Here is a 17,500-nt window from a genome sequence, read left to right on the forward strand (position 1 = left end):
TGGTCCAAAAACACGACTTTTGGGGGCTACCCTGGGCATTGTAGCTTCCTTACGGCTATGTTCCCAGTTGTTTCGACGTACAGTAACCTATAATCCAGATAGCAAAGGAAAAATATAAAAACGTAATTATATAACACAGATGATTGATTAATTATAACCAATGTTACATTTGCCTTCCTTATGCAATTCACACAAATCTGGAGCTTTAACTTCCAAATGTGTGGAGTAACTTCACTAACACAAGGGGAAAATACTTTTCAGAGCCACAACATAACCTCTATTCCAACAGCATCAGCTTTTGTATTCTTGATGTGTTTGGGCTTGTATCGAGCTTATTCAACCTCTCCCCCCCTCACCCCCCCCTTGGCCTTATTCCTTCCCATGCCCATTCTTCTTCCAAGTGCCCTTCTGTTGTATACCTGGCTGTTGATGTGTGGTTCTCCCCTTTCTACTATGTTATTACCTCTACCACCGAAGGCAGACGGTGGTTATGCTTTCACCCGTCTGTCTGTCTGTCTGTCTGTCTGTCTGTCTGTGAGTAGGAAATCTCAAAATGTTATAGACAAATTCAGACGAAACTTTGTGGACAGGTTGGGTGGATAATAAGGATGAATCGATTTGATTTTGGTGAAGATCCGGATCCAGATCTGAATACGAGAATTTTTTTTAATTTTCAAGTGATTTTTCACCATTGAGAGATAGGGCTGAGAACGATATATAGCCTGATATTTTAAAAAGTTGTGGATGGATTATGACAAAACTCGGTGGAGGAGTTGGGTTCGTGATAAGAACAAGCCGATTAGATTGTGGATCAGATCTGGATCCAGATCCGGCCTATCAGTGGAATACAACATGTAAACTGTTCAGCCTGGCGGAGGTATGCGCTCTACTGAGGGCCGTTCTAGTTTTTCTTATGTTAAGTTCTGTCTTCTAGCTCTTCCATGAGCCTCGACTTCATCTACAACAACAACAACAACAACAAAAAATCACCCACCAATAGGGAAAAATGTGCGACTACCTGGAAACTGCAAAAAAAGAAGAAAAAGGACTAACATTTTTAGTGTTTCGTTTCATGTTGAGAGGGAAAAAACTGAAGGGAAAAGCCTGTTAACCTTAACACCCCCTACCCCACATAAATGCAAGAAAATAAATTGAAGTTCATAAATCATAATCAAATGATCATTAATGTTTAATGCATTAATATGGAGGCACATGCAAGTATCATATGAGCAAAGCAAACAGCACATTAAATTGGCATTGTCGGCCTTCATCCATCAACACATGTCCAATTTAACAATTCCCAACTTCTGAGTATTATATAAGATCTTGAAGAAATATTATATCCGAGACTAAAAATAGAAAAAAAATTGAGGGAACCAGAAAACTAAGCAACTTTTTTTTTTCAACACAAGATTAAGGCTCATGGAAGACAAAAGTGACAGTGGGTAAAAAGGGAACAAAGGAAATGAATAAACAGGAAAAGTGGAGGGGAGGAGACAATAACCCAAAAAAAAATGGGTTGGGTTAGTTGAACAGCGAATGAAACATTGGTTTAGAATAGCATACATGGGTGAAGGCACCATAACCAGGGTGAAGCATCACACTCCAGGATCGAAAATATAAATGCCTCAAAAATGCACACAATCTAAAACACGAGCTAATTTCATAGATAAGGGAAAAATGGGGTCTGGGACACGTTTTTTTTAAGGTGAGGCATAATATATGTCCTGAGGTCAGACAAATACTGTAAAAGTGTATTTTCGCAATATCTCAAAAAGGCACGTTTACATATAATACAACAGAGAGCATATCAGATCGACCTGCCTCGTTTACATGGCCTGGAAACAAAAAGGTCGACAGAGGGACCGACATAGCCAGACAGATGTCCGAAGCGCAAAAAACTGGTAGAAGGCACGCCTACACAAGTCAGACTATTCCAAACAAGTTTACCGCCATGAGAAACAATGTGAAACTGATGTTTTGGGTATTACCCTACGAAGCAAAAATTTGCCTCAATTACTTACTGAGATATGGGCCAGAAAAACAACTTAACATATGGATGGACAGAAACAGCCATGACAATATTCCACCGCACAAATGAGCTGTATAATGCTCACAATAAATTAAAGAACCAAGTTTCAAATTTAAATTAACATTCAAATAAAACCATCCTTAAAGGAAGAGAATTTCTTTTTAGCATCAGAAAATCAATTAACGGAGGTCTGGCACATCTTGTGTTTACTGTGGCATGGGAGCAGTTGACTTCGTACATGTGGGGCGTGGGCGCCGAATAACCGAACAGAGATTTGATTTTAAAACCAAGTGTGGGAAGGTAGAAAACACAGCTAATAAGCTCCTGATTGTTCCAAACATTCCGATGGCAGGAAAAGGAGATGTCTTCACTCTAAAGCCTGCCACACACTCACCGACAATACAACAAGACTGTTGGCGACGAACCTCATACAAATTAATTTTGTCGTAGACTGCCACATGCTACGTAACTGTCAATGACACTGTTGTCAGCAAACAAAATGGCAATGAAGATGAAATGCAACGAGAGAATGAGAAAGGTGAAAGCTCTGAGCACTGCTGCTTTGGCAACAGGGCTGGTACGTCGCCGACATCTGACCCAGGAGAAAGAAGTGGCTGTGGGTAAAGCCCTGGGTGGAGAGAAGGCCGGCTCTGGGAGTGTTCAACAACTTGCTAGTGGAACTTGCTGCAAAAGATGACCGCTCTTGTGCTAATTTCCAGAGTTTGCATCCAACACTCATTAATGAGCTAGTGGAGCATGTCAGTCCATGGAACGCTATGGCCGGAAGAAAGATGAAGTTTAATTGGTCAAACATTGCGCCGCATCGGCGATCGTCATAGACCGCCGTGCACTAAACAACAATGCAGAAGTGTTGTCAATGACTCAAAATAAAAGTGGAACATATCCAACTTTTATGACGATAACCAACGTTCTTGAAAACCTTGTTGATGACGGTCGTCAACTGCTGCACATTATATGCTCATCAAAAACTTTTAACAGACTAAACTGTCACAGACGGTCTTGTTGTGTCAGCTCGTGTACAGCAGATTTAAGGATTTATTAACAAGGTTTTAATTATGTAAATAAAAATAATAAATGGAACAACAATAGTAAATGACTATCACAGTACAACTATAGTCTCACAAGGGTACAGATTCAGCAGGGAGCCCTTGCAAGATACACAAAGGACAGATCTCATCTTAAAATAAACTTATTGACCTAACTCTGATGACAAAGAACATAGGTAGGGATGATGGGATTTACAAACAAGGAAATAAACATCAAGTGGAAGAGATAAAAATAACAATATAAAATGCAAGGATGGAGACAGATAACAACAGATGCACGCAAGTACACAACGCATCTCAAATTAACAGCAGTCCACAACAAACTCGTGTTTGTTGAACTGTCCATTCGCAAACCCACACACACACACACACACGTCATTGAGAAATGGCTCCGCAGCTTACCTGCTGTCCGTTTTTATCAGTTGGTCCATCATTAGTGTAAACTGCTGCAGGAAGGGGGGGGGTCAATATGCATATTTGGTTCATCTTAAACATTTCATAATTTCAACTTGGAATGCCACTTAATACATCTCATTTGCAAGTGGTCAAGAAATGGTACACAAGTAATCTCAAAAAACACAAGGTACAATGTGATTTTACAGTTGTTCATGTTCCATCAAAACCGAGCTGTAATATTGTTAGGAGTTCTGTTAACCAAAATAAAAATTTTTTTAAAGGTCATAAGGCCATAAAAATATATTTCTGGTTCCACAACCCATACTGTTGAAAATGCTTCCTTAGTTATTTTGAAATGCTTTTCAAATAAATAGATAGCCCATTGCATGCAACACGAAAGAGGAGAAAATGAAAACATGCAATCATTTGTTGTGTAGAGGAATTAATGGCATGCAACAATACCTTGTCTCTGCACATGCAACTCCAACGCAACACCAGCTGGCCAGTCCTTAAGTAACTGTACAAGGGGTAGGTGGCTCCAGCCACGGACTGAACGTCCAGCAACTTCAACTATCAAGTCATCCTCGTGCAGGGCATAGCCTCGACTCGCATCAAGGATATGTTTAATACGTTGACCTTCGGCACTGTCAGCAACTGTAAATCCGAATCCTGACAATCCCTGAAAAGAAAGCAAGGATAAGCAAAGAAAAAAAGGTGCAGGTTCATGCAATTAATTTGTGGCCATGAGTTGCTCAATTTATTTTGGTGGGGAGCATGATAGAATGTATATACAGTACCTAGCCAATGCTATCACACAATGATAGTTTGACAAATGCTGAAAGCACAAATGTTTAAAAGCATTAAACATGGGACATTTCCATTCAAGTGTTGCATGCATGAAGATGAACTGGAAAAGATGCTCAAAAAACATAAAAAACCTCCAGACAAACTGGAACTATCTCACAACAATCAGGGGATCATTGCTGCACCCCGAGTAAGATGGCGAATAGCATCCAAAGCGGCCGATCGCTCCAAAAAAAAAGACAGTAAAATGATATATTAACCCACAATTTTACACTCGAGGATTGAGTGCATGAATGAGGAAGTTATACTGTACATGGTGTCCACAAATTACCGTTCCAAATTCAAACTAATGAAAAATTGAACGGCACTCTTCAACGTCACAGAGTCAACCAATATGCCTCCGCCCAGATTATTATATATATATATATATATATATATATATATATATATATATATATATATATATATTATACATACTTGTAGCAAGTTAGATTTAAATCCCTTCAGCTGCTCTCAAGTATCACATTTTTACCTGACATGACCTTTGACCTCGATGCCAAAATCGAATCAGTTCATTTTGGCATCATTATACATACTGTACCAAGTTTGACTTCGATCCCTTTAGCCTTTCTTAAGTTATCGCAGCAACAAAAACCTATCATGGATGGACAGACAACCCAAAAACATAATGCCCTCAGCGACTTCGTCAGCAGAGGCATAAAAACAAAAACTATAAGGGTACTCGGTAGAGCACATACCTCTGCCAGGCTGATGACTTTACGTTTTGTATCCCATTGATAGGCCAGATCTGGATTCAGACCTGAACTCAAATTTAATAGGCTTGTTCTCGTCGCCTAACCAACTCATGGTTAGGTTAGGGTGGTGGGCTTGGGATCCTAGGATCCTGAGTTCAAATCCCCCTGGGCTGTTGAATTAATACCAGGTGGGGTTGACTCTGCCTGTCATCCTTCCGAGGTTGGCAAAATGATTGCCAACATGCTGGTATCCTGTGTCGGAGTGGCAACCAGTCCAGGATTGTGCCCAATAGCCAAGGAGACTGCTTCGGCAGCACCAACGCTCTGCACAGAGTATGGTCCCAATGGATGGATGAATGGAACCAACTCATCCACCAGATTTCGCCTGAATTCATCCATAACTTTTTGAGATATTGTGGTCGACTGTATATCGTTTTAGCCCAATCGCTCAATAGTGAAGAATGACTTCAAAAAATTATCAGATCCGGATTCGGATCTTCACCAAAATCAAATAAACTCTTCCTCGTTACATACCCAACTAGCCCACCAAGTTTCTTCCAAATCCGTTCACAACTTTCTGAGATATCGTCCTATATATCATTTTAGCCCGATCACTAGTCAATGGTGAAGAATCACTTTAAAAAAATTCTCGGATCTTGATCCGGATTCAGATCCTCACCAAAATCTAGCCATTTCGTCCTTGTCACATATCAAAGCTCTGCACCAAATTTCATCTCAATTCGTCCACAACTTTTTTGAGATATTTTGTTCACAAACAGACAGACAGACAGACAGACAAGGATGAAAACAACCTTCATCCATCTTCGGTAGCAGAAGTAATGAAGTGGCATGTAATGATGCGGTTTGCTGCAAGTAAAAGAACATTTCTCAAAGTCTTATTGACTATTTTTTCTTCTAAGGTGTCTCCTGTGACACATGACGTCACATTTACTGCAAATGGCGTCCCCACAAGAAAAAGCAGTGTGCTTCCTGGTTTATAGAGACCAAATCAGTTACACAAGTTCAACGAAGCTTCAGGCCGATCTATGGAAGGTCATCGAGAAAAACGATTCGTGAGTGACACAAAAAGTTTACGGAGACTGTTAGCATGCTGCAGAAGAAGGGGGCAGGCCAGTCAAGCACAAGTGGTGAGGATGTTGAACATGTTCCTGAGTCATTTGAGCAGTCTCCATAAGTCCATTCAAACTGTCACCAGGGAGCTGCAGATTCCTCGCTCAATGGAACACAAAGCGCTGCACACGCGATTGCAGCTGTACACGTACTATACAGGGTTCAGCTGGTGCAGGCATTCAAGCCGGACGATAGCACCCGAAGCATGGTGGTTGCACGGGAATTTTGGAATGCTTAAACGAGGATGGCGTATTCCTACGACTTTTGCTCTTCTCAAATGAATAAATGTTCCACGTTTTGGTGAAGGACAACAGACATGTCAGGATTTGGGGCGACGAGCCTCCCCAGGAAGTCTGAGAACTTGAGTGCGATAGCCAAAGAGGTTAATGTGTGGTTTGGCCTAATGCATGACCGGGTCATTAGGCCATTCATATTTGCTGAAACCACCATCAAGTCCAACAATTACCTGGATGTGTTTGAGAATTTTGCACTCCTGCAATTAGCCGACCTCTAACCAGAAGTTATTCACCTAAAGTATGGAGCATCCCCACATTGGAGTCTGATCTGCTATTTCCTCAATGATTGATGGATTGGGCACAACGGTTCGATTATGTGGCCAAAAATAACCCCTCTGGAATTTTTTTCTATAAGGTTATATAAAGGACATGGTATACAAGACACACCAATATTACAGATCTGAGGAAGAGGATTAGGGCTGCAATTGAGACCATAAATGCAAGAATGCTGAACTGAACCTGGAAGGAGATAGAGCATCACTTCGACGTATAATTTGTGACGAGGGATGCTTGCATCGAAGTGTACTGATGATGACAAATGATCTTGACAATAAAACTTTGAGAAATGTTCTTAAACATAAAGCAAACTACATCATTGTATCCCATTTCATTTTTATATTTTTTATTACAGTTTGAATTTGGAACGGTAATTTGCGGACCCTCCTGTATCTAAAGTACTTCGTCGTTACAACAGCTTTTTAAAAAACAATTTTGATATTTTATGAAGAGAGAAATATAGAAAGTCTGAGAGACTGGGAGACACCACAAAGACAAAGCAATGGTCAAGAAGCACCTTAACAACGGTGATGGACAGCAGCTCACTCTTACGATCGCCAACTAAATTTTCAGATTCAGAAACTGCCTTCTGAGACTGGTCAGTCTGCCCAGCCTCTGCAATGTCAGACATTGAGCGTGATGGGCGTGGCAATGGATCATGAACATTCCAGCCATTGGCGATTCCCATGTTGGTCGGAGTTCCAGGGGTTGTTAACGTGCCCCCCAATGGGTCTTGGGGCAAAGGATAACCACGGCACAGTTCAAGAGAAACACAAGATCCAATGGGGATGGCCTGGAAGATGCGCACTACATCAGCTTGTGAGCGTCCCAGCACGCACATGCCATCCACTGCTACAATTGTATCACCTGCACAAAAGGAGAAAATAAATAAATAAAAAGAATCAAGAAATAAATATTCCTTTGTAATTTGTGATGCATCCCAGTTAATAACGGCACATCGACTCAAGGATTCAAGCTTCACACCTCTTGCAAATATGATCATTCTCATCTGTGCTTTCAAGAAACTATCAATATTTGTTGGACAACCGAAAAAGAAAAATATAGAAAAACAACTATCAAGCAAACACCCACTACTATAAATTTGTAAAGCACCAGATATTTTGAGAGCCATGGAAAGAGCCTCAAAAAATGTGAAAATAAACCACCGGCATTGATTCTGAGCGGGTCTTTCATTGTTGACCATACCTCTTTGTACACCACCATCAAGTGCTGCCGGTCCATCAGGCACAAGCTCGTTGATCTGAAGGAGTTCGTTGGGTCTTTCCCCACCCACAATGGTGAATCCAAAGCCCACGGTTGTCTTGCACAAAGTGGTGTGAACTCGGGGACCCATTAGCTCTCCAGGTGGCCAAGCAGATAACCGCCTCTCTGTAGAATCACACAATTAACAATTTAGATTCAATCAACTTTTTACTACGTTCATGCAAGAGATTTAATTTCATTCGTACAAAGGGGAGGATGACGAATTGGAGTGACAAACGAAAGGAAATTTCCTTCCTTTTGTTCTCCTCAATAGCAAAATTAATGCTAACAGAAAATCAAAGCTCATGGAAGAGCAAGACAAAAAGGTAGAAACGCAACAAGTTCACAGTGGAGCAACAGTTGGACACAATAACCAAGGGAATGAACAAAGAGAAAAGAGGGGAGATCGAGAGGGTATGTGTGGAGGGACACAAGGGCGAAGGTGTGTGGAGGGACAGGGGCAAAGGTGTGTGGAGGGACAGGGGCGAAGGTGTGTGGAGGGACAGGGGCGAAGGTGTGTGGAGGGACAGGGGCGAAGGTGTGTGGAGGGACAGGGGCGAAGGTGTGTGGAGGGACAGGGGCGAAGGTGTGTGGAGGGACAGGGGCGAAGGTGTGTGGAGGGACAGGGGCGAAGGTGTGTGGAGGGACAGGGGCGAAGGTGTGTGGAGGGACAGGGGCGAAGGTGTGTGGAGGGACAGGGGCGAAGGTGTGTGGAGGGACAGGGGCGAAGGTGGGTGGAGAGGAAGGGGCAAAGGGGGCCGGAATGGCAGAGCCGAAGGTGGGCAGAGAGGCAGAGCCGAAGGGGGGTGGAGAGGCAGAGCGAAGCGTGGCGGAGAGGCAGAGCCGAAGGGGGCGGAGAGGCCAAGCCGAAGGGGGGTGGAGAGGCAGAGCCGAAGGGGGTGGAGAGGCAGAGACAAAGGGGAGCGGAGAGGCAGAGCCAAAGGGGGGCAGAGAGGCAGAGCCAAAGGGGGGTGGAGAGGCAGAGCCAAAGGGGGGCAGAGAGGCAGAGCCAAAGGGGAGCAGAGAGGCAGAGCCAAAGGGGGGTGGAGAGGCAGAGCCAAAGGGGAGCAGAGAGGCAGAGCCAAAGGGGGGCAGAGAGGCAGAGCCAAAGGGGAGCAGAGAGGCAGAGCCAAAGGGGAGCGGAGAGGCAGAGGTGAAGGCAGAGGGAGGGATTCAGAAAATAAATAAATAACTAAAAACAACAACAACAAGAAATCCCACCGACCTGTCTGCAATGACTTTGCAATCATGAAATCGAAATTTCAGCAGATAATCACAAACTATGGTTCCAAAGAACCAAAATTCTCAGCAACCTATGCAAAACCCGACTCATTAATTTCAGCTGAAAGTGGCAAAATAGTTCCTAAGTTATTGGTAGCAAACAATTTAAAAGGCTGGTGGATTAAAACCATAGGATCCATAGCATATGGGGATCCAATCCATAGCATATAAAACCATAGCACATGGGGAAGGGGATTAAAACCATAGAAAGGAAGGAAAAATGATTTTCACCCAAAAATGCAATTAAATAGTCAGCTTCTGGCTCAGACAACACTGAACAAGCATTCAAGCAAACAAGTACTTACAGAGAATCAGAAACTATGAGCTCCTTTGTTGTTCAAGTCTGAAAAACTTTGAGAGCCTACTGCCAAAGTAATACAAAGTACATCAAGCCCAACTTTCTGTACCTTCAAGAAGACCTACAGTATATAAAAGCGTTTATCCTACAAGACAAAATATAAATCTGTCCATATATCTTAGCCCTGCAGCTAAGACTGTACAAGCACAGTCCTTTCTAGGCATAAACTTACCAGAAGGCACCACCTGTAAATGACCACAGTCAAGGCCAAGTACATGACCAGGAAGTTTTTCAGGAAAAGGAAACAGATGGAAACTGCAAAAGTTATGGCTTGGCCATTCACCCATACACAGTAAACAATGCTGGCCAATCATCTCAAAGGTGACACCGCCTCATAATATAGGGGAGGCGGCGGGGGGGAGGGTGGGGAGAAGTAAAGAATCTGCACGTCTGCAACAGCACTGATTTGGCTTTCAGAAAGCAGGTCAGTTTGACCGATCAAATGCAGTTATTCCAAACAACCAATAAACCAGTAATACTGTTTGTCTACGATTATGACGTCCCAACAACAAAAAAAAGGACTGTAAACATATTACATATACACAAATTGGGTCACCAAATTAAGATGGGGTTAATTTAATCTTTAGTAAACCATGAAGAACATTGACGTTTACAGCTGTAACACAAATTCACCTGGGAATGCACCACAGCAAAGATGGGCCAAATGGTCTCATTTCCTCGTTTGAGGTCGCACAGGATCATGCGACTACTACTTAATTACACTCAGTGGTAGTTCCGTGGTGACTGTGGACCCTTTGTATATTTTCCAGTCTGCATGCGGAAAATAAATACTTTAATGCGATTGGTTCGATTCCAGAACAAATAATCCACCTTCGAACACAAGACGGAAGGGACAGGAGCAAGCCAAACGGCGTCCGTCCGTCCGTCCGTCCGTCCGTCCGTCCGTCCGTCCGTCCGTCCGTCCGTCCGTCCGTCCGTCCGTCCGTCCGTCCGTCCGTCCGTCCGTCCGTCCGTCTCTCTCTCTCTCTCTCTCTCTCTCTCTCTCTCTCTCTCTCTCTCTCTCTCTCTCTCTCTCTCTCTCTGCCCAAGGGGACGCTCGATCAGCCAGAGCAGCATTATTTCTTGTTTCATCAGCAATTTGATTAAGAATTAAGTTTTTATTGTGACGTTGACCTACTGCGCATAACAGTAATGGGGTATCAGCAGATTTGAGGACAATTGGCCCAGGGGTATGGAATTGTATGACAAACAAAATAAGAATGTGATACACGAGGTGTGGATTATTTGTCGGGAATCCAACCAAAAATAGAGATGGCCTTGTGAATCAAGCATCTCTTATGTAGACGACGTTATACTGCTGAGGATGTGTGGGTGAAAACAAATGTCTCAGAAGAAATTAACCAGATTCTTTGCTTCAAGGTGAGCACAATTTTAAATTAGGGGACAGTCCAGATTGCACATTCTTCAGCAATTTTCGAACTCCTCCATAAAATTGGCCATTTAAGATATGTTTTATTGGGAGTGTTTCAACCCAATTCCCAAGTGGCTGAAAAATGCATACGTTGAGGAGGTCACACTTCCCTGACAGAGTGCAATCTGACAAGCTCATTTACGCAGAGTAATCGATATTACTCTGATTCTGTTTAATGAAGACAATTGCATGCCTGGTGTTGGCTTAATGGTTAGAGTGGTGGGCTTGGGATCCGAGGGTCCTGAGTTCAAATCCTGCTGGGCTGTTGAATTGATACCAGGTGGGGGTTGACTCAGCCTGCCATCCTCCTGAGGTCGGCAAAAATGAGTGCTCGCTTACTCGTATCCTGTGTCGAGTGGCAATCCGTCCAGTATTGTGCTCAATAGCCAAGGAGACTGCTACGGCAGCACCAACGCTCTGCACAGAGTATGGTCCCAATGGATGGATGGAAGACAATGACAACAAAGCAAGTTTCCTTTATTTGTATTGCAATATTTTGTACAGGATGCAAGGAGGACCTGCGACACAAATTACACACATGCACACAGATACATGAGAACACCCGACTTGACGTTCACACAACAGTCACTGATGATAGGTGGAGTGACGTCACTTCCCAGAGAACTCGGTGCCAGCGACATCTTTCTGACATCGCATTTCTCTCTACACTCAGTGGGGCAGCGGAGAAGGAATTTCTCCTCCCCATCGATGGCAACCTATGCGGTGTTTTTAAAGTTTTTTTTTTCTTCCAGGCTCTATCCTATAAATGCAGAGCTTCAAGTAAGGAAGCAGCACCTACCATTTTTGAAGGCTTTGGTACGACTCGGCCAGTGTTCGAACCGCCAACCTCCCAGACTCAGAGCAGATGCTTACAAAACACCGATACATACAGTAAAGTGGAATTTTTTTTTCTAAAACCTTCTTTCCCTCACCCTCGATATTCCTCAACCACCACCACCACCACCACCACCACACTCCACATTCCTCACCCACTTATACAACATGTAGATGACCCCAAAGATGACAACTTTAAAAATTCCCAGTACGTGGGTCTTTTATGCAAAGCAAGCAAGCATATATCATTTATCTGCAAATGTAATGCTTTTGAAAGCAGATGTAAAACAGCACCGAGGGGGAATGATGGTCATTTCCCAAACAAGTGGGGTGAACATTAAAGATTATAGGGAAGGGGCCATGGCCCACCTTCCTGAAGTGGAATGGTCATGGGGAGCACAACTTAAGTTAACAGCATGGTCCTTATGTTTGATGAAGATTTTGGTCTGCAGATTCTGAGAAGATTTTAAAATAAATTACATGAATTTGAGGCAAAACCCCCCTTTTCAGCCTCTTCTAGGTGATGGATCCAGATGGGGAGCACAACCCCATTAGACATTACTGTTCTGATGTATCGTACCCATCTCATCTCGGTCATGTAGTTTGTGAGGAAAATATGTTTTCGTGAATAAGGGATTAGGGGAGGGAGGCCATGGACCCCTTTCCAAGGGAGATACAGCCATGGGGGAGCACAATTTAAGCTGTTAGGGCATGGTCACGATACTGCATAGCCAGTTCGGTCTAGATTTGTTGTCCGTTTGTCCGTTTCTGAGAAAATGATTTTTGAATGAAAAACCAATATTTGGCACAAAACCCCTTTCATCTGCTTTAAATAGGCAGATCTGGATGGGGAGCACAACCCCAACCCCATGAGACCCTACTGTCCTGATGCATTGTTCCAAATTTTGTCTGTATCGCTCAGGTAGTTGTGGAGATGTTGTTTTAGTGAAAATGAGCGATTTGGGGAGAGGGTCTGTGGCCCCCTTTCTGGGAGTGATATGGCCATGAGGAGCTCAACTTAAGGTTCGGGAATGGTCCTGATGCCTCATCACGAGTTTGGTCTGGATCTGTCTGGTGGTTTCTGAGAATATAGTTTGAACAAAATACCAATAATTGGGCGCAACATCCCTTTTATGCTCGTATCGGTGGCGCATCCAGATGGGGAGCACAACCCCCATAAGAACTTGCCGGCCTGATGCATCATACCAATTTTGGTCGATATGGGTCAGGTAGTTTGAGAGGAGAAGACGTTTCAGTCAAATGTTAATGGAGTACAGACGGACACTGGGACGCACTCTGAGCTTATTTTGGATAAATAACCTAAAAAGCATACCAATGCATTGCAAATTTAAGACGTCTTCTTCATCAGAGACTGAGGAATATGCAGATGACATTCAGAGCAATGTTAAAAGCAACATCATCAGGTCGATATATCGCAAATATTAATCAGGGATTCAATATGCTCTCAAGAGAAGCAAGCAACTGCCAGTATGTTAGATCAAAATCAAATGGCTCCGGGATCTCGATGGATGACAAAGAAGAGGCAAGATCACATTGCCACAACTGTTTTGAGGAAGGCGACATACCTGGTTGGCAGAGTTATGGTCTTTGTAATGAGTGGCGTTTGTCTCCTTTGAGAAAATATGAACCAAGGACAAAAAAGGAAAATTCTAACACAGATTTTTGTTTTCAAATGTGCTTACTTATGATCCAAAAAACAAATATATATATTTTTAAATCCGCTGGCTTACCTATTTCAATGGATAGGTTGGCATGTTATACAGTACCTACTCTGTAGAAGACACTGTTGTGCATGCAAAGAAAAAAAAACGAACTTCGTGAACATTTCACAACAATCAAGCTGTCCTGTTATCCAAAGGTAACCAACTACATTATAGCACATGTACAAGACTTATCTGATTTCTCTTTCATATCTTTAATAACTGATAATGTGTTAAGCAAATGCACTGGCTACTGTGCTGATGCCAAATGAGTCGGCACTGATAATGCTGTCAGGGTTATGGGTAAAGTTACTGAGCTGCAATTCATGCAGGGATTAGTCTTAGGTTTGCTCTGCATTTGTGCAGAAGTTAGCCTTGTTACTTGGTGCAGAAGGTAACACGATGGTTAAGCTTAGGCTTTTGGCTGAAATACAGATGTATAAAATCTGTTCAAGGAGTAAGCCAAATCTGGGTCAACAGACAAGAAGTCTTGAGCACCGTTTCTTTTTGCCATCTCTCATGCTCTTGTTAAAAATGATGGCCAGGCAGGTACATGAAGGGATGTCACATTTAGTGTTTGCACTTAAAGAATAGGGTTTTCAAACAACATGAACGTCCTTTACAAGACTTAAACTTGTTGACTACCAAGTATGGATCTGATGAGGCAAAATTTTGGAATTTAATTTGCAGTTTAACACATCACTATTTCTTTTACAAGTTTTATAACCTGCAAGGTTTTTTAAAATGTTTTCAAGAAGGGCTAAAAAAAAATGAAGGCGTTTTGTTTCAAAGATTGCATAACCTTAAAAATTCATCAGGAAGATTCATCCCAAATACCACCCCACCTCCAATAACAGGCTCTATTCCCTAATTCTTGTTCGGGAGAAAATCCCTTTTTTTGAACCAGACTCCCATCTGTGTGAAAAGCACCTGACATTCCTGCTGCAATTTTAACGAATTTCATCCCTGTTTATTTGGGGTGATCTAAGGAATATCACTGCAGTTTAAAATTACAGGGGTGATTCTAAAAATATCATGATTCTTAAAATTCAATGCCTACTTGAGTACATTTGTGCAAACAGCCATGCACTGCACATGCTTGAGAATCGAACAGACTCTATCGCGATTGAACGACCAAGTTCTAAACCAGTTTTTCCCATGGAAATACCAGTAATAATAGTGTTGGTTTTTATTGCTGACAGTGCATGCAGCCGCTCTCTATAATGCTCGAAACATCAGGTAGCACAGAACAATTCAGCATTCATGATAGAGCAAAGTGAGCTGTTGCCAAAGGTCTAAAGATGGCAGCACAAAGCCAGCAAGACTATTAATGTCCAGACATCACTCCCTCAAGACCACTCTTACAAAGTGCTCCCCACACATAAAAGTTGCAAGCTCTCCAGTGGTTAGAGATGGAGTTACTTTTCTTCAGCTTTTCCTCTCATACATGTGACAACAACCATGATCAATTTCCAACATCTCTTAGAGTAGGACAAACACTGACCAACATTTTAAATTTAAGAAAGTGGCCAAGAGGTTGTTGAAATGTATGTATACCCCTCTCCATCTCTTAGCCCCATTGAGGGGCCCAGATAATTCATACGGCACACTTTATGGGATTGCAACATACCTGTGGGACACTGAGCTTGCTGCAGCAAGTCGTTTGTACTCCTTGAACGCTGGGGCTGACTCTGGTTTGGGGAACTTGGTCGGCGAGGCTCTGTAAAAGAACCATTCATGGTGTCTGTGGTGAAAAGGAATGGGGGGAGGGGGGAGGGGGGGACCTCCATAATCAGGTCTGACTGGCCCTAACCCTTAAAATATGAAAACTCATGACCATGAACTGAAATCAATTTTTGGTTTGAGAGCAGGGACAAAAAAATATATAAAAAGCAGAGAAGATTCGGAAGATAATTAATGGGAAGCACAAAGTTTGAAGGTAAAACAGTGGAAGTTTGGGCTTTAAACTAAAGTAGAAGAAATTCAGGAGAAAGAATACGACAAAAAAGAAGATTGTGGGTGGAGAGGGAAAATAAATAAATAAGTAAGACAGATTGGCAAACATTCGTGAAAAACATTTTTTTTACTTAAAACTGGATATACGACAGCATGACAGAGAAAACAAAATGTTATCCAAGAGGGTTATTAAACAAACAAGTACATGGTCAGAACCACGATAAAGGTAACTAGAAGGGCACTCGGTAGAGCGCATATCTCCGCCACGCAATGCCTGATCCAGAAGAAAATATCAGGCCCAATACGTTTTTGAAATATCATGCTATATAATCGCTTTTGGCCTTATATTCATCCCCGAATAACTTTAAGAATTAAAAAAAAAATCATCGTATCCGGATCTGGATTCTGATCTTCACCAAAAATGTAATCAATTCAGCCTTGTCACACACACACACACACACGCACGCACGCACGCACGCACGCACGCACGCACGCACGCACGCACGCACACACACACACACACACACACACACACACACACACACACACACACACACACACCACACAACCTGTCCACCAAGTTTCATGCAAATCAGTCTACAACTTTTTGAGATATCATGCTGTATATCAGTTTAGCCCTCTCAATGGTGAAGAATCACGAAAAAATATCAGATTCGGATCTTCACTAAAATTGAATCAATTTGTCCTTGTCACACACCCAACCTGTCCCACCAAGTTTCATCCGAATCCGTCCACAAATTTTTGAGATTAGATATCGTGCTATATATCGGTTTAGCCCTATCTCTCGATGGTGAAGAATCACTTTAAAAAATTTGTAGTCGGATCCGGATCTGGATCTTCACCAAAATCTAATCAGTTCATCCCTGTCACACACCGAACCTGTCCACAAAATTTCATCCAGTTCCGTCAACAACTTTATGAGATATCCTGCACACAGACAAACAAACAAACAAACAGAAAGAAAGGGGTAAAAACAAAACCTCCTTCACCTTCGGTGGCGGAGGTAATAAATATATTTGGGAGTGAGAACAGCAAAGTTATCAGCGTTAATGACAGGGCTCGTGCTAATGTGATGTTAAACCAAATTACAGGAGCGGAAGATTGCTTGGCACGAGGATGCATACCGACAAATGCAAGGGGCCGTGCCTCATGTTTCACATCATATTCCCTGGGGAAAGCAATTTTCATAATGCGATGTCAGAAAGGATAGAGGCACAATGTGAAAGGCCGAACAGCTTGAAATAGCGGGCGGTGGGTGTACAAGTGAAGAAAGCAAGTTAAAGCTGTGGTGAAGCAGGATGTCTAATGGTTGAAACCCCTTCCTTTTCTACCACCCTTCTTCCCTCGTCACGTCGAGGGAATAAAAAGGATGAGCAAAATGTCAGGCCTTGATGCCCAGTAAGAAAACTCACCTCCTGATCGAACTCGCTTTTTGGCTTCGAGGACAGGATTTTCAAACTGCGTTCGCCTGTTCAAGTGGCTGGAAGGGATGGGCAAATGGTCAGGATATGCACAAAATACAAATGAGTTGCGAAAATCGAAAACGATGTGTTACAGCTTATCATGAACAAACATCAAAAAACTACTTAAATTTGCAAAAGTACTTACTCCACATAATATGTACCGTATTGTGGGTCATCGATTTTCTCCCAACCGTAGGGTAGTTCTGTAAAAATAGACACTATGACGACATCAAACAATGCACTTTGAAGTCGGGTGAATTCACTTTCACACAAGTTATAAGAATCACCATTTAGAAATTGCACAAGCACAACAAAATCCAGAAAGTTATATCAAGAAGAGACAGATTAAGACAATCCCAAGTTTCAGATAGAGTGGTTGTCATCAAGTAAGGCACAAAGCAAGTGGCTAAAATA

At 42.5% G+C, this 17,500-nt stretch overlaps 1 protein-coding gene across 3 annotated transcripts in view; it reads right to left on the minus strand.

Annotated features, from left to right (window-relative positions):
• The window catches only part of LOC147019640 (membrane-associated guanylate kinase, WW and PDZ domain-containing protein 2-like), a 32,983-nt gene that overhangs the window by 1,902 nt on the left and 13,581 nt on the right, over window positions 1-17,500 (minus strand). Inside the window, exons 3-10 of one of the 3 annotated variants that reach the window (XM_085894202.1) lie at window positions 17,232-17,289; window positions 17,036-17,103; window positions 15,277-15,390; window positions 7,964-8,146; window positions 7,275-7,624; window positions 3,958-4,174; window positions 3,502-3,542; window positions 1-87 (exon numbers count right to left, since the gene is read on the minus strand). The exon at window positions 1-87 is cut by the window's left edge and continues 1,902 nt beyond it. In XM_085894202.1, the coding sequence (XP_085750328.1) occupies window positions 1-87; window positions 3,502-3,542; window positions 3,958-4,174; window positions 7,275-7,624; window positions 7,964-8,146; window positions 15,277-15,390; window positions 17,036-17,103; window positions 17,232-17,289 (1,118 nt within the window). Of the gene's footprint in view, window positions 88-3,501; window positions 3,546-3,957; window positions 4,175-7,274; window positions 7,625-7,963; window positions 8,147-15,276; window positions 15,391-17,035; window positions 17,104-17,231; window positions 17,290-17,500 lie in introns of all 3 variants that reach the window. The other 2 variants (XM_085894203.1, XM_085894201.1) reach the window with 2 other exon arrangements.

Source organism: Eptatretus burgeri, chromosome 9 (genome assembly GCF_056783735.1).
Source record: "Eptatretus burgeri isolate ZD-2024b chromosome 9, Ebu_testis_v1, whole genome shotgun sequence".
NCBI classification, from domain to species: domain Eukaryota; kingdom Metazoa; phylum Chordata; class Myxini; order Myxiniformes; family Myxinidae; genus Eptatretus; species Eptatretus burgeri.